The sequence below is a fragment of the Phocoena sinus genome, chromosome 9, assembly GCF_008692025.1.
Source record: "Phocoena sinus isolate mPhoSin1 chromosome 9, mPhoSin1.pri, whole genome shotgun sequence".
In the NCBI taxonomy this organism is placed as follows: domain Eukaryota; kingdom Metazoa; phylum Chordata; class Mammalia; order Artiodactyla; family Phocoenidae; genus Phocoena; species Phocoena sinus.
In genome coordinates this window covers 27,285,174-27,308,312 of record NC_045771.1, presented here as the reverse complement: position 1 = coordinate 27,308,312, position 23,139 = coordinate 27,285,174, and the positions used below count along the sequence as shown (strand labels likewise).

The 23,139-nt window shown below is 39.1% G+C and overlaps 1 protein-coding gene across 1 annotated transcript; it reads left to right on the top strand.

Annotated features, from left to right (window-relative positions):
* The first annotated feature begins 1,156 nt into the window (after positions 1–1,156).
* Positions 1,157–20,436, top strand: HYAL4 (hyaluronidase 4). Its single transcript, XM_032643894.1, has 4 exons — positions 1,157–1,227; positions 12,264–13,263; positions 17,676–17,765; positions 19,705–20,436. The coding sequence occupies exons 2-4, from the start codon at positions 12,310–12,312 to the stop codon at positions 20,104–20,106; spliced, it is 1,446 nt and encodes a 481-aa protein (XP_032499785.1). The 5' UTR covers positions 1,157–1,227; positions 12,264–12,309; the 3' UTR covers positions 20,107–20,436.
* The last annotated feature ends 2,703 nt before the right edge of the window (positions 20,437–23,139 follow it).

Genomic DNA, 23,139 nt, shown 5'->3' with positions numbered 1-23,139 from the left:
TTCCAAAGAATTCTTTTCTTGTGTGTGTATGTGATCCTTGGCTATCCATTTATATTTATGAGGGAACAGAGTGATTGCAAACCGTCATAGGGATCCTCCAACCCCTGCCAACCCCCTGCCTTTGTTTGGGTATATTTACTCAACAGGACTCTATGTTGAATGGGAGAATGGGCTGTAGACTGTGAAAGGGGCTGAGGCACGCTGACAAGTAAGATTCCATCTGGGGCATGTGAGCAGAAAACAGGCAGGTTGATAGGAACCCTCACAATCATCAAAGTAAGGAGAAAATTACCTTGGAAGAGGAGTGTAATTCCCTCGAGGGCTGAGAAGCCTTTTTATGCCCTCTGTGCCCACTGGGGAGACCCAACTATACCCAGCTCGGCACTGCTCTTGTATTGGGTCCCACAGACACTCTGAACCCTACCTGGGAAGGTCTTTCTCTATATTTCAGCGTCCTGGGGTCACATGCTCTCTTACTTGTCGTGCTCCATACTCTGGGAAGTTGAATGGTCTGACTGGTTCCGCTATACTGGAGTCAATATTTTAACTGATTGCTCAGATAATTGGTTCCCCATGCACTTGCGTTTTTTGGAGCTGTTGTCTCTGCACCTAAGGTTTTTTTTCTCCAGTGGAAGGGACAGTTCATACCTCTAAGGTAAATTTCTACTGTTAAAAATTTCTGATTCAATTCAATCTATTTTCGATCTTTGAGTCATGTCACCTCTTCTTGTTTTCAGCTTTATACTGTACTTTTTCTAAGGACATGTACTGCAGATGACACAGTAAATACATGATCTCAATTTATCATCTTGAACCAGTGGTTCTAGTAGATTAATGTATTTACTCAGGATGATAACTAAAACCCCACTAAGAGTTAATTATTCCATTATCATCAAGGATAGCACATCCTAGGAAATCTTTCCAATGTATGGTTATTTTTACCTCTATTTTCCAACTAAAGTCTCAATCAAAGTTTTCTTTCTTCCTTCTTAGGTCAGTGAATTTAAATTGGGTATTTTCAGAAACAATGGTCACTTATACCAATGTGCTTTTAAGAGAGTCTGACTTTGGTTATAAAGAGATGTAATGCCAGCCTCTAGTTTAACTTGGAGGACTGAGTCACCTCTGTAATGACATGTTTCTCTGAACAGCCATAGGGCATCCTTTTGCCACTGAACCTCTGCTGTGCATCAGGTGACTAAAGACGGGCAGCAAACAAAAGCAAAGGTAAAATACACTTTTTGTTTTGTTTGAAAATTTTTTAAGGACTGTTTTTAGAAACATGCTTTCTCAGAGGAGTTAGTTAGAAGAAAACTAGTTTTGTTTCATTTCTTGGAATACCCTGATTTCTTTTCTGGCCTAACTTATTTTATTTAGTTTCCACATTCAGTATCTTTCAAAATGTGAACTTGCTTTTATGAACCTAACATTGTAAAAAGTACATTTGTCGCTGATAGACATAACTTAAATTCCAGTTCATTTTTTATTATAAATTTGTATTTGAGGATGATTCTTACATTAATAATGTATTTGAGACTTGTTTCATTTCTCTTCTATATGAACAATTTCTCTGAAAAGCAGCTTTTTGCAGTATGTTGTGTTATCATAACCTAATGCTTAATCCTTAATACAATAGCATCAGAATGTATTCCTTGAAGCAGGTTAGTAAACTAACTGTAGATAAGCCATAGAACATATGGCTTTATGAGAGACCCACAATTTTAATATTTTTTATAACTGATAGCTGTGCAGAGTCCCTCAAGCTAACTTTATATACCTAAATGGTTTTCTTTACATATAAGTATATTTCTTTATTTGATAAAGATTTTATTTTTGCATGATCGTTAACAAAATGTATTTTAAAAGATACGTTACATAGTTATCATACCTACTGTATTGGATAGTATTAGAGGGCTGTTATTTGGAACAAGTATTGCAGTTTTTAGGAAACATATGACATTTAAAATGGTTCAGAAGATGGTTATTTTTTTGGTCATAAAATATGTTTTCAATTTTCTTTCCAAATGCTAATAAAGGGACTGAATATTTAGAGATGAAAATCAACAGGCACTTCAAATAACAAAATCAGTAATTGGGAAGAGGATGTAAACATATACATAAAGATAGATAGATTTAGATTTTCCAGAAAAGAAAGAACAACTACCAAAACAATATGAGACAGACAAATCTTAAATCATTTAATCTGTTGGAGAGAGTACATCTTAAAGTCAAGATGTTTAGAAATAGCTTAAAGACGGAGAAAAAAAGCTGTCTACTTCAGTGGCTACATACACCAAAGGTAAAGTGAAAATTTTGAAAAATTATGAGTTGAATAACATAGCTTAGGCAATGAAACTTGATTATCTGTAACTCCTTCATGGCCAGCTCCTGAACAGCGATCTTTAATCTAGAGCCATTACTAATTAAGATATTCATATTACTAATAAATACTTATATTGTAGATTTACTTAAGAGAGTTTAGTCACATGATTTATTTCAGCCTTGTCTGTAAATTTGAATTCAGTTTGATGACAGAAACAAGGTTCCTTGTTGAAGTATTTATTCATAGATTCTTAATGTTTAAGTAGAGTCAGGAGCAAAGAGTTGAAAAGGTGTTAAATGGTGAAGTTAAGAAAATTTTTAAAAATAAGTTATAAAAAACTCATGTGCAGAGATTCAGGATTCATGTTCTTTATAATGTTTTTGAGAATCATAATAGGTACCATATTTTCTTAGCAATAAACTTCTATGGGAACCTGACTCTTTCTTGGGAAAAACTTTAGCAAATTCAGTAATTAAAGTTATAGTTATATTTACATCATCATCTATAATTACTTGTTTGTTGAAATCTAGTTCTCCTTAGGTTAGCACATCCTTGAATTTTTCTACATATAATAGACTTGCAGTTGCTATGAATTTCTAACAGGAACAATCTCCAGTTGTCTTTTTCACAGAAGGAAACTTTTCACCTAAGCATTGGTCCAATGTTCATAATAGATCCAAATGAATAAATCCCATGTTCCCTCTTATCAAGTATACTTGAAAAAAAAAGCAAATTCCACTCTTCAAGGAACACTATTTCTTAGATGCATTATATTGGGTGGTTCAAGAATTGGCTATTATCCTAGTCTGGAATTGCTCTGCCTTTATCATAGATATCCCAGAACAACCTTGGTGCATCCTTAGTCCAACCCAGAACCCATGACTGGAACATTTCCAGATTTCCTTATTGTATTAAGAGATTCTGTCAAGGTTACATTTGGAAACCAAAATCTATTTCAAAATATTTTCAAGTTCTATGGTTTGTATAATTAAACTGCGTGGAATTAATGGTCATGAACGAGTAAACTTTTTAAGGAACTAAAAATTCATTGTATGAAAAAGCATTTACTTCACATTTATGGTTAGTATATGCTACTATAATTAATGCAGAAACTCAACTTTCTTTACTAATATCCAAGTGCAACACACCTCTCATATCATGTGAACGGGCAACCAAAGTAGAGATCAAGTAATGATCTTTTCCAAATTGATACAAATTAATGACTAGTTAGCTACTATATTTCGTGTTTTAACAGTTTATTAAAATTTTTTTTTTTTTTTGCGGTACGCGGGCCTCTCACTGTTGTGGCCTCTCCCGTTGCGGAACACAGGCTCCGGACGCGCAGGCTCAGCGGCCATGGCTCACCGGCCCAGCCGCTCCGCGTCATGTGGGATCTTCCCGGACCAGGGCACGAACCCGTGTCCCCTGCATTGGCAGGCGGACTCTCAACCACTGCGCCACCAGGGAAGCCCAGTTTATTAAAATTTTTAAAAAATAAAGCATAATTCCTTGGTTACACGATAATACATACTATTTGTTATTAAAACCTGGTGGAGCTCAGGCTGACCAGCACATTCACTTGCAACATCAAAAACTTTATCATACATCCAGCAGGTATACCTGAAGTGGAAGCCTAGAGCCTTAGAAGGAGACATAAGATATCTAGGTAGCTAAGCATACCTAGATCCAACCCTGAAAAGTGAAGAAAAATACATGCAAACATAATTTTGCCAGCTCTTAATTTTTTATGTGCCACAGTCTTTTCAGATTGCTTAATTGTAATGGGTTTGACAGTTTATAACCAAGTTTACTGAAGGTTGAAAGGGATATTTTAGGTAGGGAACATGAGTTGCAAACTCAGGCATGAATCAACTGAGTATCAGGAAGCGAGGCCATAGTAGTAAGATGTCCAGAGAGGAATCCAACTCAGAGGGATTGCCATCTTGTTAGGAAATCTGTCTTTTATGAAAATGTCAGCCAGAGGGCTATAAAGTTGCAGAGGGGTGTGGAGGAAGGGGTGGTGGGCAAGATTCCATCCTATATTCATAAATTTAAAAAGTGGAATTTAAGTTCACAAGTATAATTTTGAAAAACTGAGATTTCAGCTCAGACAGGGGATAGATGTCAGTACTATATCTGCATATATAAAATGCTATCATTTATCATCATACCCTTGCTGCCCCCCCCAAAGACAGTATTGTGATATGCTATAAAGGCAAATTAAAACAATATAAATAAAAATTGAATAGGTGAGACAATGAAACTTTTTCCTGTGTGCTTTTTCCAGTAACCTCTGCTTCATACTGGCTTCTGTTATATTGCACTGAGATCTCCTTATTTTGTGTTGTAAACACACCAGGGTAGTTGGATAGAACTCAAAGAAAGAAATATGATTTGAGAAAGGGTTTATAATAGGGAAGTGTGAGGAAGAATAAAAAATAAAAATAATGCTATAAACATTGAAGAATTAAAATAAAAAGTCAGAAGTTAATTTCTGTCAAAAAGGTACTATTGGATAAAATACACTGGAACTGACGTGCTTAAGAAAACACAAGAAAAAATGATCTGAAGTTGAATGGGTAAAATGCAACTTCCTGAGTTACTTAAAATTAGTTGGATAAATCACCAAAATTAACGTATAGGCAAGGAAATAAAAAGAATGATCAAAGCATTTTTTTCATATCAAATCCCTCCAAATGCTTTTACTGTTATAGCCAGAGCTTTGCATTGTTTACAATCAGAGAAGGCCTATTACCCTACAGCATATTTTCCCACTTGTAATAAGTAATGTAGTCGTATTGTGCACTGCCTTTTGTGGTGTATAATAACACTAATCAATTTCTTTTTTTTTTTTTTTGCGGTACGCGGGCCTCCCACTGTTGTGGCCTCTCCTGTTGCTGAGCACAGGCTCCGGACGCGCAGGCTCAGCAGCCATGGCTCACGGGCCCAGCCGCTCCGCGGCATGTGGGATCCTCCCGGACCGGGGCACAAACCCGTGTCCCCTGCATCGGCAGGAGGACTCTCAACCACTGCGCCACCAGGGAAGCCCTAATCAATTTCTTTAGGCCTATCTTCTGTGTTCCTACTGAACATCTCCTAAACCATTAACCACTGTTAGTTTTCCTTTACCATAGATAATTAAACAACCTATAATTAGTTCTTAATATCCGAGTGTCAGCATAGAGTGGTAACTTAAAGCTCTGGCTGATGGTGTTTACTTCAACTACAAAAAATAAAACCTCTCTTATTTCCTGAAAAGGTCTTTTTCTTGCCCTGTTGCAGAAAAGCATACCATTTTCTCAAATAACTTTATAAGAAAATGGTCTTTGTAGTAAAGTCAACTCAGATGTTACCTTGTCTAGGAAGCCATGCCAGATCCCTTATAGTCAGAATCAAGGTACATATCCTTTCTTTTCCAAAGAATTTTATTCATTTTTTAAAATTTGAGTAATGGTTTTGAATAGCTGCTACATCAACATAGTACACAATCCCAACAGAAGTTTCCTCCCCCCAAAATCTCATCCTACCCCTGCAGTTTCTCTCCCTCAGCCACAAGTTCCTCTTCCTGGAGGCAAGTAATGCAATCATAATTCTTCCAGACATATTCCTTAGTGCACAGATCACATATTTACATATATATATTTGTATATATATATTACATATATACACATACTTTTATATATATATATATATATATATATATATCCCTTTCTCAAAAATAATGGCTGCATTCCATACACATCTAGCTTTTTAAGAATTTTAAGTGTATGTACAGACATATACATAAAACAAATATATACCTTAAAGAATAATTATGATTTCTGGTGAATCTCCATATCAACATGGAGAGGCAACGTCATTCTTTGTTACAGCTGCATAGTACTCCTTTGTGTGGAAAGCCATGCTTTATTTCACCAGTCCCTTAATGATAGACATTCGTTTCCAACTTGGAAATGATAGGCAATGCTGCAATGAATAACACAGAAGCAGAATTTCCAGGTGAAAGGTTTTGTGCATTTGTCACTCAGATAAAAATGTTCTGCCTTCTGTTTCCACCAGGAATGCACCGTCATTCTTTATTCTTTCTTAATTACAGAGAGTTTCGAGCCAGTGCTTGCACATTTCACCTTGCTCAGATTTCCTACCTTGCTAAAATATGTATGCTCCCTCAGAGGAATGGGTGCTGTTAACAAAACCAGGCCAATCCTAGATTCCAAGCTATTCCTGTCAGGACAAAGGCAGAAATTGAAATTAAGCCATGCTTACTTAAGAGAAAACAATGTGACCTGGCCACAACCTTTTTCCTCTCAAGTGCCTGCCCTTCCACTCCAGTCTGTACCCTGACATTCAGATCTGGTACCTAGAGAACCCAGATCAAACTCTCCTATTTAAATATCCTTGTAATCCTTAGGCCTGAGGTTCGGCCTCACCACCACCCACCCCCAGCTTCCTAGTTTCTGTCTGCTTACCCTGCCTGGTATCCCAGCTCTTCTGGTCAATGGCTTGGGTCATATTATGGGAGTAGAGGGTGTTTTAAGTTATAATCTTGACTATGGACATTGAAAAAAACCTTAGTAACATTTCACAGACCACTAGATGGCTTTACAGTTCAAAAACTTCAAGTAGAAAACTGAGGATTCAAATCAACCTAATGTTATTTTAAGGAGCTTAGTTAAAAATGGTTTGACAGAGGGAACATTTTATTCAAAATGTGGTTCTAAGACTTTGTGTGCTTTTCCTAGAAGCTGTTGATCTTGGCTGCAAGAAATTTCAAGTCCTAAAAGAGAAGTAATACTTTTTGACAAAGACTAAGTATATACGCTTATGTAAAGACAATTACATTCTCTTTCAAGTTTTAAAATGCTCTTGCTTTGTAAGAAATGTGGCCTTTCACACCGAAGAGTGAATTTCCCATTAACACAAGCAACACTGAAATAGTCATTTTTATACACTTACAAAACTTAAGCTCATTTTTAGGAAGGGAAGCCGTTTTGTACAATCAAGGTGGTCCAGTGGTTCTAAAATTTGTTCAGATGGAGGGACATCAGTGTTCTTTGATTATGACATGAAATAGAGTTATAATAAAATTTAGTACCTAATGATGAATTGTGGAACTTAAAGAAATCTTATCATATAGTATATTATATTGTAATCCAATAGGCATCAAGTTTTTAAGAAAAATGTATGGGAAAAACTCTATCCATTAAACTATATTTTTTCTTCTGCTGGAACACTTAGCGCCAGCTTTTACAATATTGATATTTCATGAGAGAAGATCTTAAGAACCATCAGGATAAGACATTAACAGTCAGACTAAGGTAATAACATTCTTCAGATAAAAAAATGGAAGCCTATTATTGGCCTTTTCTCTAATAAGCTTTTATGAGAAAGCAGGTTAACAATTATTTCTACAGAGTTGAGTTGAATTTGGCAGCTGTGCTCTATTTTCCATTCTGATAAATATTTATGCATATAGGGCTTCTCTGGTGGCGCAGTGGTTGAGAGTCCGCCTGCTGATGCAGGGGACACGGGTTTGTGCCCCGATCCGGGAAGATCCCACATGCGGAGGAGTGGCTGGGCCCGTGAGCCATGGCCGCTGAGGCTGCGTTTCCGGAGCCTGTGCTCCACAGCAGGAGAGGCCACAGCAGTGAGAGGCCCACGTACCGCAAAAAAAAAAAGATAATTATGCATATATATTTATTATTGGCAACAAAATATCACTTCAGTCAGTACTTTCCTTAAAGGTTTGGAAATAAAACATTGTGTTTTAAAATTTCCAATAAAAATGGGGATAATGACCTTCAGGATACCTTTTTAAACCCTTGTGGATTTAGGGGAAGACACTTGGAGTCCTAAAGGTTTTGAAAACAAATCCCAATATCGTGAAAAAAAGAAACAGAAGAGTTGTAGACTTGGAAAATTGATTCTTTCCACTAATACATTAATATTAAGAGATGAACGTGTATGTTTTTCGGGAATACTCCCAAAAGTATTCCCTCTAATCTTAAAGATTAGTAAGAATCACCATGCTGTATGGAAAAAAAAACTACATTGTGTATAACAGAAGTTTAGAGTTGTAATCAAAATTAAAACAAAACTAGTAGGATTAATTTATAGGTTTATAATCTTATTATTTTTCTGTGTTGGTGATTATTAAAAATATTGTGAAGTTCTTCTAAATAACTGGATCATGCCACTGTCATCTCTGTCCTGGCTTATGACAAGAGCCTCCTTACAAGCTTCCTGCTGCTTCTTTCTTGTGCCCTTTCACTTTCATGCTTGCCTCAACACAGCAGCCTATGGAATCCAGTTAAGCCCAAATCAGACAGTGTCATTCTTCTCTCCAAGCTCTCTCAACTCCTTCCCATCTCACTTAGAGTGAAAGCCATAGCCCCAACAAGGCCCTACAAGACCCTCTCTCTTACCTCTCTGTCCGTTTTACTTAGTAATTGGCTTCTTTGAAGTTCCTTAAACATGGCAGGCATGTGCCTGCCACAGGGCCTTTGCACCTGCTTTCCCCCCATGCTTCCCCAGACATCCTCCAGCCTTACTCTTTATCTTCTTTTCAGATCACTTCTTTTCAGATTAATGAGGCCTTCCCATCTAAAATGAATCCTTGCTTAATTCTTTTCTTTGTTGTTACCACCATCCAATGTATTATATATTTTACTCACCTTGTTTATTGTCTGTCTCCCCTTAAAGGATTTAAGCTCTGTGAGGGCAGGTGTTTACATCTGTTTTGCTCCTAGTACTTGGAATGGGAGCCTGATGTGTAGAAGGTGTTCAATACCTTTGCTCTCACCCAGGTGCCAATTCCCCAAAGACCACCAGGAACACACCTGCAGTTCCATGAGTTGGGTAATGACATGTTGCAAAAAAGGAAGACACACACCACAGGGAGCTGTGAGGTGTTCCCGTAAGATGGTGTCAGAAAGAACCTGTTACAGAATTTAGGTTTAGTTGGGTGATTTGGCAGAGGGTCTGAGAAAACAGAGGTTTTCTCCAGGTTGGATGTGGTCAGAAAGCAGGGGCATTTCTACGTGGGTAAAGAACAGAAGTCATTCATTTAGCAAGAGAGGGATGCTTGGTGTTCTGTGGGTAGCACAGTGATCTTCGTTTTATTTCTGCTCAGACACAATGAAAAAGTGGTCTTGTTTTATCTCATGTTATTATAGTCTGAGAATAAACCTGAGGTTGGCATTTTGTGAGACTGTTTATGTCTAATAGGAGAATAACATGGCCTGGCTGTGAGTGCTGTCAGCTTCTGAAATCGGGGGTGGGGGGGGATTTGTTTTAATGTATCACAAGCAAGTAAACTTTGGGGAGGAAGGAGTGAGAGGGGAAATAGGAATAAGCAGGGGATAGAGACTTCTCTGCAGACTCTTGTATCTGTACATGAAGGGCCTCCTCCCCCAAGGGGACCCCTTGCCTTCCTCACCATCCTTCACCACCAGGAGGGGTAGCTGTACTGCGGTGAGGTCTGAGGCCTGCTTAATGGAAGGCAGTACCCAACTTCCTGTTGTTGGTGTCACGCTCTCTTCTCAGTGGGTGAAGAAGTCCAGAGCTGTGAAGCCAAGGTCAAAGCAGTGGTGGCCAAGCCTTGGTTCTGAGGAGAAATCTACCTCCCTTTACCCTCTGGCTTTCACGGATGTGTCACTTTGCTGGGAATCATTTATCCGGGGCCCTTCAAAACGTCTTCATGGAAGTTTCCCAGTTGGAGGAAGGGAACTAGTCTTTCATATATGTTCTCAGAACAAACCTAAGAAGAGAAAACTGGGTGATAAAGTTTTAGGGGAAAAATACAGATTGAACTCCTTGCCATACCCACCCCCAATATCCTGCCAATTCTTCCTAAAAATCCCACTAATTCGAGATTTGTTTAAAAAAGCAAAACTTCCTGGAAAGATTACGAGAGTGGGGAAGGGAAAAAGACAAGAAAAGTGTTACTGGTGACTCATGGTTAAGTGTGGATAATTCAGAGATTGTTATGCTGTGACAACTAGTCAAGATACAGGTAGAGCTTGGCAGTGGGGATTTTGATGGCCTGGGTAGGATGAAGGAAAGGGTTTTAGAGGGATTCTGAAGCCATTGGCAGGCCTGCGGAGGTTCCCTGGTGAAGGAAAGAGGGTGGGAGAAGCACACAGCTAATGATAGCGCAGCGGGGGCAGGGGACTGAAAAGATTGTCTGGGAGGTGCAGAGCGAGGGACGCTCCTCCCAGCAAGCCATGCTTAACCAGGAGAGTGAGAGAGGGGGCACCAAGTGCCATGACAAACCTGCGTGGGAAGCAGAAACGCAAGGCATACAGCAAATAGAAGACACAGGCACTGGATTTCCCTTGTTTATTTTGCCTGCATTGGTTGTGTACCTGCACATTTTATCAGGAGCTCTGCCTGCCACCTGCCATGGAAAGTGCACCTACCATTTACTGGAGAAAGGAGAATAACAGTGTTCCAGGATAGGAGAACAGAACCACTTGGTAACTTTGTAGTAAATGAATGAGGACTTTCTGTGGCCATGATGAGGAGATTGACCAAAAGGGAAACAATAATCAGTGGAAAACTATGTTTTGCATGAAACCCAAAGCAGGAAGTGTTCTGGGAGAAGAGATTTTTTTTTGTATACATACGTAGCCTTCTCTAACATAAACTGAATTTTAAATTCAAAGAAAAGAAAAAATGTTTTTCTATGAATGAACGCCTTATGCACATCCATTTTTCTTACCCTGAGGCAGAATACGATAAAAACATTCAAAGATAAGAGGCAGTTTTGAGGACCGCAATTCTTATTGTACTCATAAAATTATACTCCCTTGAAAATACTGTTCTCTTCAAACCATAATTTATGCGTTCAGTAGATTTCATGTTACTAAGTAATCTTACTCATCTTTGCATTGTGGAAGGATACAGATATTTATTCTGTGAATGGATGAGGAAAATATCTACCTCCATAGCCTTAAAAACTGGCATTTTTGTGTATATCCCAAACTAATATTTTATGTATAACTTAGAACTTCTTAATGTTATTGAATAAAGTTTTACAGATTACTTTTAATTTTTGTTTACCTCTGTGTCCTAGGCGGGAGAAATGCTATAAGGTTTGCCTGGTGACACCTGGTGGTTAAAAATGATAATTACATACAATATGCTGCCCACAGTGATCACCTTTGCTGGAGGAAGTACTCACAAGCCACAGATTGCATGGAAAGCATCTCTGTCAGAGTTCCTGGTTGTAAGCAACCAAAACAAAACCTCTCTGATCTGCGCAGAAGAGTGCTGTCCCGTGAGGGCAATGCTGCCACTTAACATCAACACCATGGGTATCAGATTGTGGGTGCCCTGACAGGCACTGCCACTCCCAGCATTTCTGGAATTTCTGTTATCACTGGCACCACCACCTTTTCGCCACTTTGATTTCCAAGATCTCAATTCAAAGTCTAGAGTGGGCTGCATCTAATTGTCCTGTCCATGGTCACATACCAGTACCCTAGCGGCAAGGAAGCCTGGGAAAGCAACCAGACATTTGGCTTATTGAATGAAATAATAAAAAGGTATTACAAAATTAAATGAGATAAATATTTATTCAGGAAGTAAGCACTGAGCCTGGGATTTGATGAGTTTTCCAAAATGGTAGTGAATACTCTTTTACATCTTTATTTGATCATGAGCTTTTTTGAGGGCAAGGACCCACATCTTATTCATTTTGTATTCTGGACACAGCATCTGATGCTCCATGATGTTTGTTGAGTTGCATTGCTTCCCCCTGAATAGAAGTTAGGTCGCTGCACTCACTTCTATCTCAATTTATTTATAGGGATCTTTAAGACCTTTAACTAAAATGTACTTAAAGATGTAAATAGATAAGAACTATAATAATATCCAGCCAACATTTGAGCCTTTTTCCTCAAAATTATCATTAACAGAAAATTGAATCTCTCCTCAGGTCTTCCAGAGTGCATTAAAGCAGAAGAGAAGATTTTTATCTTATCATGAAACCATTATCTGAAGGACAACTAAGGTTTTGTGTTGTTCAACCAATACATCTCACATCATGGCTGCCCATACTTTTCATTCTGAAGTCTATCTCTTCCCTAAAACCTGCCCAACTTCCAATTTATCAAAGGAAACCTTTTATAGCTGCCTGGAATGCTCCAACAGATCAGTGCTTGATAAAATATAATTTAAGACTAAATTTGAAAATGTTTCAGGTGATTGGAAGTCCACTGGCCAGGGCCAGGGGGCAAAATGTCACTATATTTTATGTCAACAGACTGGGATACTATCCATGGTATACATCCCAGGGAGTTCCTATTAATGGGGGTCTCCCCCAGAACATAAGTTTGCAGGTACATCTGGAAAAAGCTGACCAAGATATTAATTATTACATCCCTTCTGAAGATTTCAGTGGACTTGCCGTTATAGACTGGGAATATTGGCGACCCCAGTGGGCCAGGAACTGGAACACAAAAGATGTCTACAGACAGAAATCAAGAAAGCTTATTTCTGAGATGCAAGAGAATGTATCAGCTGCTGATATTGAATATTTAGCCAAAGCAACCTTTGAAGAAAGTGCAAAAGCTTTCATGAAGGAAACCATCGAACTGGGAATTAAGAGCAGACCCAAGGGCCTTTGGGGTTACTATTTATATCCTGATTGCCACAATTATAATGTTTTTGCCCCAAACTATACTGGGTCATGCCCAGAAGAAGAAGTTTTGAGGAACAATGAGCTCTCTTGGCTCTGGAACAGCAGTGCTGCTTTATATCCTTCTATCGGTGTCAGGAAATCTCTTGGAGACAGCAAAAACATTTTGCGTTTCTCGCAATTTCGGGTGCATGAATCCTTGAGGATCTCCACCATGACATCCCATGATTATGCTCTGCCTGTGTTCGTCTATACAAGGTTAGGCTACAGAGACCAACCTTTATTTTTTCTTTCTAAGGTAAGAAAGATACCCCTTGACAAAGATAAGGAGATTTCCTCTTATCTCTAAAAGAGACATTTCTTTGCTAATTATGTTCTTTAAAGGATTCCAGAATAGTGGTCCATTAGATAGGAGCATAATTCTTCCTTTGAGTAGTCAATCACTCAGATTCTTCATTTGTACAGACTGAATTTTGATTATCTCATTTATTATTTGTCTTTCAAGGAGCAAAGTAAGGAGGGAAGGGGTTAAAGTGCAATGTCAGCAACTACTTCCCGCTCCCCAACCTTGATTGTGTTCCCTTACAACTGGCCTCTTGCGAAGGTTACTGAAACAATTGGGGGTGAACAGGTTGGGAAAACAGAGAGGAGGTTTTAAAATGGAGTAGTTTGCTCATACGTGTGGAAGTAGAATTGTAGACATTTCTGCTGCTGGCCTCATTGTTAAAAATCTTAAGAGGAGGGCTTCCCTGGTGGCGCAGTGGTTGGTTGAGAGTCCACCTGCCGATGCAGGGGACGCGGGTTCGTGCCCCAGTCCGGGAAGATCCCACATGCCGCAGAGAGGCTGGGCCCGTGAGCCAGGGCCGCTGAGCCTGCGCGTCCGGAGCCTGTGCTCCGCGACGGGAGAGGCCACAACAGTGAGAGGCCCGCGTACCGCAAAAAAAAAAAAAAAAAAAAAAAATCTTAAGAGGAACATAGTGTTTTCTTTTTAAGGCACAATAACAGGTTTTATAAAAGATATAAGGGAGGCACAACAACATGAATATACTCAGAAATACCTAAGATAGTAAATTTTATGTGTTTTTTTCGCACAATTAAAAATAATTTTTTAAGGAATAAGGGAGTTACAAATCTGCTAAAAGTAGGTGACCCCTATAGATTTATTTAACCATCTGGTTTATTCTTGACTCTATGACCACAATTAGTGGAAAGTGGGTAAGAGCGGTGTGAGTTTCTAAATTCAATAGTAAATTCATCACCAGTAGATAGTTTCATAACCCTAGGTTAAAACTTACATATAGAAGTTTTATTCTATTTATTTTACTTAAGTCATATATGCAGCCAAAGACCTCACACAAACTGTGAGTGTAGCTTTTAAGATAGATGAACTTGCAGCCCAATTTTCTCTCCCTTACTTTCCCTTTACTACTCTAGTCACTGAAATGGAAACTTGTAGAGATAAAAATTTCAAAGAAGATGCTACTCTAACCTTTGGACTTGGATAATGATGTGTGATTACGAGAAGACTTGAGCCTTGTTCAGACCTTCACGTTTGTGATGCAGAGGTATTTTAAGATATTGCCGCACACTAGGGGTTGATCACCTTTCTTTTTTCTCCACTATAACAAGTTTCAATTTGCCAGCATGTATCAAAATATAAAGATGTTCTGAGTATGAAGTATCCAAAGGAGACTCAGGAAACACCCAGTGAGGACTCTACCATGAGCAGTAGGTATCTGTGGAGCAGACAGAGAGTAGAGCTTACTCCTCAGAGGGAGAAATGACACAAATACATCAGGATTTGGTAAATGCTGTGCCTCTGACGCCACTGATGAGATGAGTAAAGATAAAAATTCTCTCTTGTGAACTGATATTAATACTACCCAGAAAAATCAGCAACAACTGATTGAAAATGGTAGGAAACTAACACTATTTGGAAGGTGTAAAAAGGTTATCTACATCTTTATAAAATAGTCTTGACTGTAGAATTAAAAGTTAAATACCACCTTCCTCTATGAAACTTCTTTTGCTTTTCTGTGTTTGGCTCAGAAAAGTTCCTTTCTTTAGTGATAACAAATTTACTTTTGGAAGAAACAATAAACTTTAAAGGACAAAGTGTTCATTTCAATAGATTAGTTTAAACTACTGGTACATTCTGCAAGCCAACGGTAAGCTCCTTCTTGAACAGATACAGCCTCAGAAACATTTCTGTTCCCTCTAAGGGAAGAAGGAACAACAGTTAGGGTCTCACCTAGAAACAATTTTCTTTGTTAGTCTCGTGGTATCATTCTGTAAACTTTCTGAATGGCAAGGCATTTCCACATGTTTTACGCCATCAAACCACCATTTTATTCCATCCTCAATAAAAGCCTGCCCACAAACTTTTTAAAACGTGATATTCACTTATAGCAAATTGTAAATACTAGTAGTGGTTTCCATTTCTGCCTTCCCAAAGATATCTGCATTTTAAAATGTTTGTGTGTGTACACACACAAATAATTAGGATTAGAAAAAAAACTTACCAATTAGTACCAAATCTCTTAACCTCTCCAGACCTCAGTGCCTCGCTGTCTTAATCTACAAAATGGCACAATATTACCTGCCTTATCTACTTAGGAGAAATATTATGAAAATCAAATAAGAAGATAAAAATGAACACTTGAAGAACTACAGAAATATATGTGGTATAGATAACACTTTTTAACAAGGATCAGAGTCTTAAACTTGAAAGGGGAATATGTAAGAATGAAATTTCAGTCAGTGACCATAGCTTGGGGGAATCATATGTGGGCTATAAAGCCTCATTTCACACAGTAGATTGCCTATACCACATATATAAATGCAATTTAGATATTGTTGATACTATGCTTTTAAAAAATAATGAAAGGGGTTTTCTTGACTATAGGTTTAAAGATGTTTTCCCCTGTAATTAATTCATATTCCCTCTGATAACACACAAAGGGAGCACATTAGTGATGCTCCAGCCCCCCACAGTGGGCTCCTTACTTACACGCACTGTGGTAAAGCTTCAGGGACTGAAACCCAAGGTAAAGAATGAGTCCTCTGGGTGTCCCTACTCTTAACTTCCAAAACCTTGATTTGAGCCAAGAATCATGGGTAGGGCAAGGCTCCCTTACACCAGGCTGGGACCTGGAAGATGTGTTGCTGTTACATCAGGTGCTCTTCCTTTATTTCTCCTTTCATGTGGCTTATGCGCTCAGGTGGTCCCAATTTACTCCTAGAGACATCTTACCTGTGACTTCCCTCACTGAGTAGTACCCTGATTTTTTGGCCCCCCAAGCATAGCTGTTCTGTGTTTCATCCAGCACCCTGCTCTCAGCTAGGTGACGGTGGGCTAATTTGTTAGAGGAATTTGCCTAAATATCTGCTAGTGACTCCTTACCTCTAGTCAACACATGCTAGAAGACTTGCCATTTTGAATCAGTCCCAATAAACTCTCTTTGATAATGACGCTAAAGGACATGTTGGAAAGAAACTAACATTCCCTCCTGATATCAACCTCAGAAGCTGTGGCGTTCACCACAAACATCTGTAGTTTCCGTACTTACTGAATATGGATCAATAACCTGTAAGATCCCACCTGCCGTGGAGCAATTAAGCCCGTGCGCCACAACTACTGAGCCTTGTGCTCTAGAGCTCACGAGCCACAACTACTGAGCCCATGTGCCACAACTACTGAAGCCCGTGCGCCTAGATCCCGTGCTCTGCAACAAGAGAAGCCACCGCAATAAGAAGCCTGCGCACCTCAACGAAGAGTAGCCCTGGCTCACCGCAACTAGAGAAAGCCCACGCACAGCAACGAAGACCCAACACAGCCATAAGTAAATAAATAAATTTATTTTAAAAAAAATAAGAAACTTATTTAGAAAATCAACTGCAGAAACTTTATTTAGGAAACCAACTGCACACATTCAACTTTTAATTTCCCTCTGAAATGACCTAGATTCATGTTAATCTTTAAACACTAAAACAATAATCCTTTAGGATTACAAAACCAAAATTCTCCCTGCTGAAATTTAGTTTTCATCTATCTTAACCATATTGAGAAAAATCCCGGCAGCCTTACCGTGACTGGAGGAATCATAAGTAAAGCCAATTAAATCAGGTACTTTAAACTTAAATACAAATAATTTCAGGGACCAGATATAAGGGCTGGATCAAACCGGATCCTGCGGGGCCCTTAACACTGTGCTCCTTTGCTTATCCTGGGAATCGAAATGACACAAAAGCCTTCCAAGTCACTGCAGAGGCAAAGTTCTCAGGAGAGTGTTGCATACTGGGAAGGGAACTTGGTTAAGATGAATGCAAGGCAGTCGTCACATTTAGAGAAGGAAAACTTTTGGATTCTGTTTCCAGGTCGTATACTCATAGCTGGTTTGTATGTATATACTCCTAGCTAACTTCAATTAAACAACTTTTAGTGGCTCTTTACAGGCTAATTGTTTAAAAGTAATGTCCTGTTTGGCAAAATATAAGTTTAAAAAATATGTATTTAATATGTTTTTATATAGAGTTTTTATATAGATTATAGAGTGAAATTTCCGAGCCTCGGTTCATTTAACATTTGCTTTACTCTAAGAAACTGGAGAATAGTTTCATGTATTGTATTGAATTTAGCTTCCAATCCTAATCCCTGGCAGGTTGTTTACATTCAAATGAATACACTGTAATGAACTCTCTTCATTCTAGCAAGATCTAATCAGTACTATTGGAGAAAGTGCTGCCTTGGGAGCTGCAGGCATCGTTATCTGGGGAGACATGAATTTGACTTCATCTGAGGTAAGACAGTACCTTGGCGGTATAGTTAATATTACAATATTTACATTATTTGCTCTGCTTTCCTATAGAACTTACTCTAAATCAGAGCTCTCAGGTCTCCCATAGTAAACCTGCTTTAGAATTAAAGTCCAAATCAGCACCTGATACATAGAAGGAGCTCCATAAAGATTAGCTTTTGTTCAGATAGTAATTATAATACTGATGATTGTTGAATATTTACTCTATGCTAGGATTGTGCTAAGTGCCTTTTGGTTTCGGATTTGCTCACTTCCCGATCATAATAACCCTTATGAGGTAGGGACTAGCATCCTCATTTACAGATGAGGAAACAAGAAAGGAAATCTAACTAGGGTAACAGTTAGTTAGGCTAGCTGGTGTTGGAGCTGGCACTAACCACAGATGGTATGACTTTGGAGCCCTTGCATTTAGCCATTACATAAAATGTATGATATCATATTTTGAGAAGTGGAATCAAATGGCAATTTTTAATATCTACATCAAACTTATTTTTCTTCTATGGAGAGATTAGCTGAAAATTAATAGCATTTAAAATAAGAGTTATGTCTCTTTGAATTTCTTCCCGCTCAAATACTATCTACTCCAAGAAGTCTTCCTAGTTTTCTCCAGTCCATGTTAACCACAATCTCTTCTGTATTTCCAGATGTTGTTTGTTTATATCCCTATAGTGTAATGCATTTTGCCTTGAATTATAATACTTGTATCCTCAGTGCTTTTATTTATTTATTGCTGTGTTGGGTCTTTGTTGCTGCATATGGGTTTTCTCTAGTTGCAGCGAGCAGGGGCTACTCTTTGTTGTGGTGCACGGGCTTCTCATTGCGGTGGCTTCTCGTTGCAGAGCACGGGCTCTAGGCATGCAGGCTTCAGCAGTTGTGGCGCGTGGGCTCAGTAGTTTTGACTCGCAGGCTCTAGAGCTCAGGCTCAGTAGTTGTGGCACATGAACTTAGTTGCTCCGCGGCCTGTGGGATCGTCCCAGACCAGGGCTTGAACCCGCGCCCCCTGCACTGGCAGGCGGATTCTTAACCACTCTGCAACCAGGGAAGCCCTCAATGCTTTTTGTTAAATTGAATTTTTTGCAAGTTCATGGTGATTTGATATTATTCTTAGAATTTCACAGGCTCAATTTGTTGCTACCAAGACGTTGTTCATGAAACTCTTTGTGACAATATAAAGTTAAGAGTCTCCTCTGTCCACATATGAGAATTAGGTAGAAACTGAGGATCAGTACCTGACTCTCCCGGTGCGACATTTCCCCTCCAGCCCATGTGGCTCCTGAGAAGAGCATCCTCGGGGAGCTGCGTGCACAACCAGGTGGCCTCTGTTTAGAACACACAGTAGGAACCACACACAAACGACCTGGTCAGCCTTCCAGGCTTTCCTGTCTTTGAATTGTTTAGAGGGGGCTAGATCCCAGGGTAGTCGGTATTTGAGCATAATTAACAGGAAAATCCAGAAGGCTCAGGTTGACAGTCAACGACAATTTGGTAGAACGTGATGATTCAGGTTCTAACACAAGCCTGAAAGACACACACACCTGAAACGTGGCCAGAGGACAGCAACTCTGGCACGATTTCTCAATTTGGGTTTGTTCCTCTTTTTCTCACACCCATTAACTTGGGATCTAGAAGGAGGAAATAAAGGATGTAAACTGAAAGAAAGCAAGGTCACATATGCTGAGGCTGGGGCCCATTTGCAAGTTCAGATAGCCTATGGCAGCATATTCTCCATCTCCTGTCGCAAACACCTCTCATTTTTCTGGTCTGGGTCCCCTGTATTACAGCACTTGAACCTAAGAGTTCATGGGCTGGAACCAAGCCACTAAGTTTCAATCAAGTCCAAAGAGCTGCCTTGTGGATCTAGATGCTCTAACCCTACCAGTACCAGAAAAAGCACTAAATCCCATTTGTTTCTACCTTTCTAGGGCAACTGTACAAAGGTGAAGCAGTTTGTGAGTTCTGATTTGGGGAGCTACATAGTCAACGTGACCAGAGCCGCTGAGGTGTGCAGCTTTCACCTCTGCAGGAATAATGGGAGATGCGTAAGGAAGGTGTGGAAAACGCCCGATTACCTTCACTTGAACCCTGCAAGTTACCACATAGAGGCCTCCGAGGATGGAGAATTTACTGTGAAAGGCAAAGCATCTGATACAGACCTGGCGGTGCTGGCGAAGAGATTCTCCTGTCATTGTTATCAGGGATACGAAGGGGCTGATTGCAGAGAAATGAGGATGGCTGACGGCTGCTCTGCGGTTTCCTCTTTTTCTGGCTCCCTAATCACATTGTGTCTGCTGGTTTCCGCAGGTTATCAGAGCATTCAGTTGTGAGATAACTGAGTTTAAAGGGAATGAAGTTTGGCCTCTAGAGTCGTCACTTAGGGAAGAGATGAAACTTACAACAATCTTTTTCTCATATGAAATCCATTGAGAGGTATTGTAAGTAGACACGTGTGTCACTTAACATAAACAGGAAACGTATTACTTCATTTGGCTCCGATTTGGCTAAGAAACAAGATCCAGGAATGAAATCAATGCATTCTTCTTCCTTACTGGAATGTTTAAGTTGTATTTAACCTAAAATGAATATATTTTAGTCTTCATATGAACATAGATACATAAAAGTATACATATAAATATTGAATTATTGATTTCAAAGACTGGTTTTCCAGCTAGCAACTTATTTAAGGACAGATTCCTATGCAGTTATCTGATTTAACAAATGGGGTCACCTCAGGGCATGACCTGGTCACCTGGTCCACCAAAGGGGACCAAATGCAGAATTCCTGTTCCAGCCTTAGGTTCAAACTTCTTCTTCAGGCTTCTTCTCCCTGCCTGGGCTCAATGAGTGCAGAACCAGTCACTGATGTGACTTAACAGAAGGGCACAGGAACTGAGGCAAGGGGAGCTGTAGTCACTGCAAAGACATCTATTCCAATATGGCACCTCTCTCACCCACCGTGAGTCCCTCCCTCACAGAGGCTGGTGATCTAAATACAGCAAAAGGCTTCAGGATAATACTCATGCTTGCCGAGGCTGACATTGCTCTAGATCTAGAAACTGGAGCCATGTTAATAAAAATGCAGTTGGTGTCTTTAGCAAGCAAAAATCATTACTAAAAATTTTTTAAATAAATGATATTTAAGGGTCCTGGAAGTGCTATTGGGAAGTGCTATAACTATTTTGGTCCCCACATATGAGTTTTGAGTAGTGGTTTTAGAGTCAGTTTGAATCTGATTTGAATCATTGTTTCACTCTCCATCTGGTTGTGTGCCTCTGGGCAAGTTATTCATATTCCCCATTTTCTCAAGTGAAATTTGTTAATATAATTCCTACCTCAGTGAATTATTCTGAGGAATAAATGGGATAACATATCCTATGCATACTTCAGCTATTTATACATGTTGCTAATCTTCAATTATCTTCTCTTGATCACCAAAGTAACGGAGACACTTAGGATAAAACAGTCTTGGGCAATTTCCTCTTTCTGATATTATGTTCTATGTACAATCACTTATGCATGTGTTCTCTTGAGAGCCACTGTTTCAACTGACAGGATTTCCTTCTCCTGGAAATGATGTACTTAGAAGGTAAACTCGAGACAGGTATGACGCTATTACAGAACGCATGAGAGTTGATTCAACCTCCTCCTCTGCCTCTTTTGTCTTTCTGTGAAACATTTGCAATACAGGTGTGTCCTTTTCAACTCTGGGTCCCTGCTTGTCAGACGTTACTGACATTGTGAAGGTCTAATTTCTAAATGTAAAATACACAAAAAACAAAAAAATTTATAATACCATAAAATACAGGTAGCATTACGTAGGTTAACTTTTAAATTTTTTTCATTATTTTATTTTTATATCAAAGATGATATAAATACACTATAGAAAATTTGTAAATAGAAAAAAATAATGGAAATCACCAATAATCTCTATAATATATACTGGTAACTCTTGGTGTATTTCTTTCTGGCCTTTCTTCTAAAGACTTTTTAAAAACATGGTTGTAAATAATAATATACACATATTTTTGCATCTTGTGTTTTTCACTTAACCATACATCCTAGTTTTCGTGTTATTTCATAGTCTTCATAAATATAATTTAAATAATTTTAATACCACATAATAGTCTATCAACTGGATGTAGCAAAACTTAATTAGCAATTTTCCTTAAGTTTTGATTTTTGAGTATCCAGCTTCTACTATTTATAGTTTTTTTTTTTTTTTTTTTTTGCAGTAGGCGGGCCTCTCAACTGTTGTGGCCTCTCCCGTTGCGGAGCACAGGCTCCGGACGCGCCGGCTCAGCGGCCATGGCTCACGGGCCCAGCCGCTCCACGGCATGTGGGATCTTCCTGGACCGGGCAACGAACCTGTGTCCCCTGCGTCGGCAGGCGGACTCTCAACCACTGCGCCACTAGGGAAGCTCTTCTACTATTTAATCACCTCATCAGAGAAGACTTTCTGTATCATCTTCCTAATTCGTTCAGTCACCTATTAATCAATTTGTACATTAATCAATTTATTAAGCATTACTTCTTGTCAGGCACTAAATATATCCTAGAACAAAACAAAGAGCCTTACCTTCTTAGAACTCATATTCTTGCTGGGGGAGACAGACATTCAACATACAAATAAGCAATTTATATCAGATGTTAGATGTATACGAAAAAATTAAGAGAGCAGAGTGCGGGAGGGTGGGATTTTCCATGTGTTGGGTCACTTTGAGAAGATGCTGTTTGAATGATAGAGAGTTAGCTATGGGGATATTTGGGGGAAGGGTATTTCAGGCAAATGAATCAGCAAGTGCACATTTGGTAGTGGGCCTGGTATATTCAAGGAAGAGCATAGAGGGCACAAGGGCTGGACACATCCCTTCACCATCAACTTCCTTGTTTATTCTCCGGTCTGTAGCATTTATCACCAACTGACATAGTATAGGTTAAATATTTGCTTATTTTCTGTCTTCTCTTACTAGAATGTAAACTAGGAAAATGAGGACTTCATTTTGTTCACTGCCAGAACACTACTTGGTACAGTGCCTGGCACATAGTAGGTGCCCAACAAATATTTTGAATGAATGAATGAGTGATTCAGAAACCTGAATCAATAGAAGCTATAAGTTTGTTACAGGTTTTTTTTTTTTTAACTTTGCACATTAATGAGACAGTGATTGCAAAGTCATTGTCCAGTGTTATTGTTTTATTCTTATCCTAGTTCATTAGCCTCTGAAATCACATAGTTTAACTCCTCTGTGAAGAGCTGAGGCCTGAGGAGAACAAATCACTTGGCAAAGTCAAAGAGCGAGTTTGTAAAAGAGGCCAGTCTGGAATCTGAGTTGCCGAGTTTTCTCTTCACCATAAGTCTT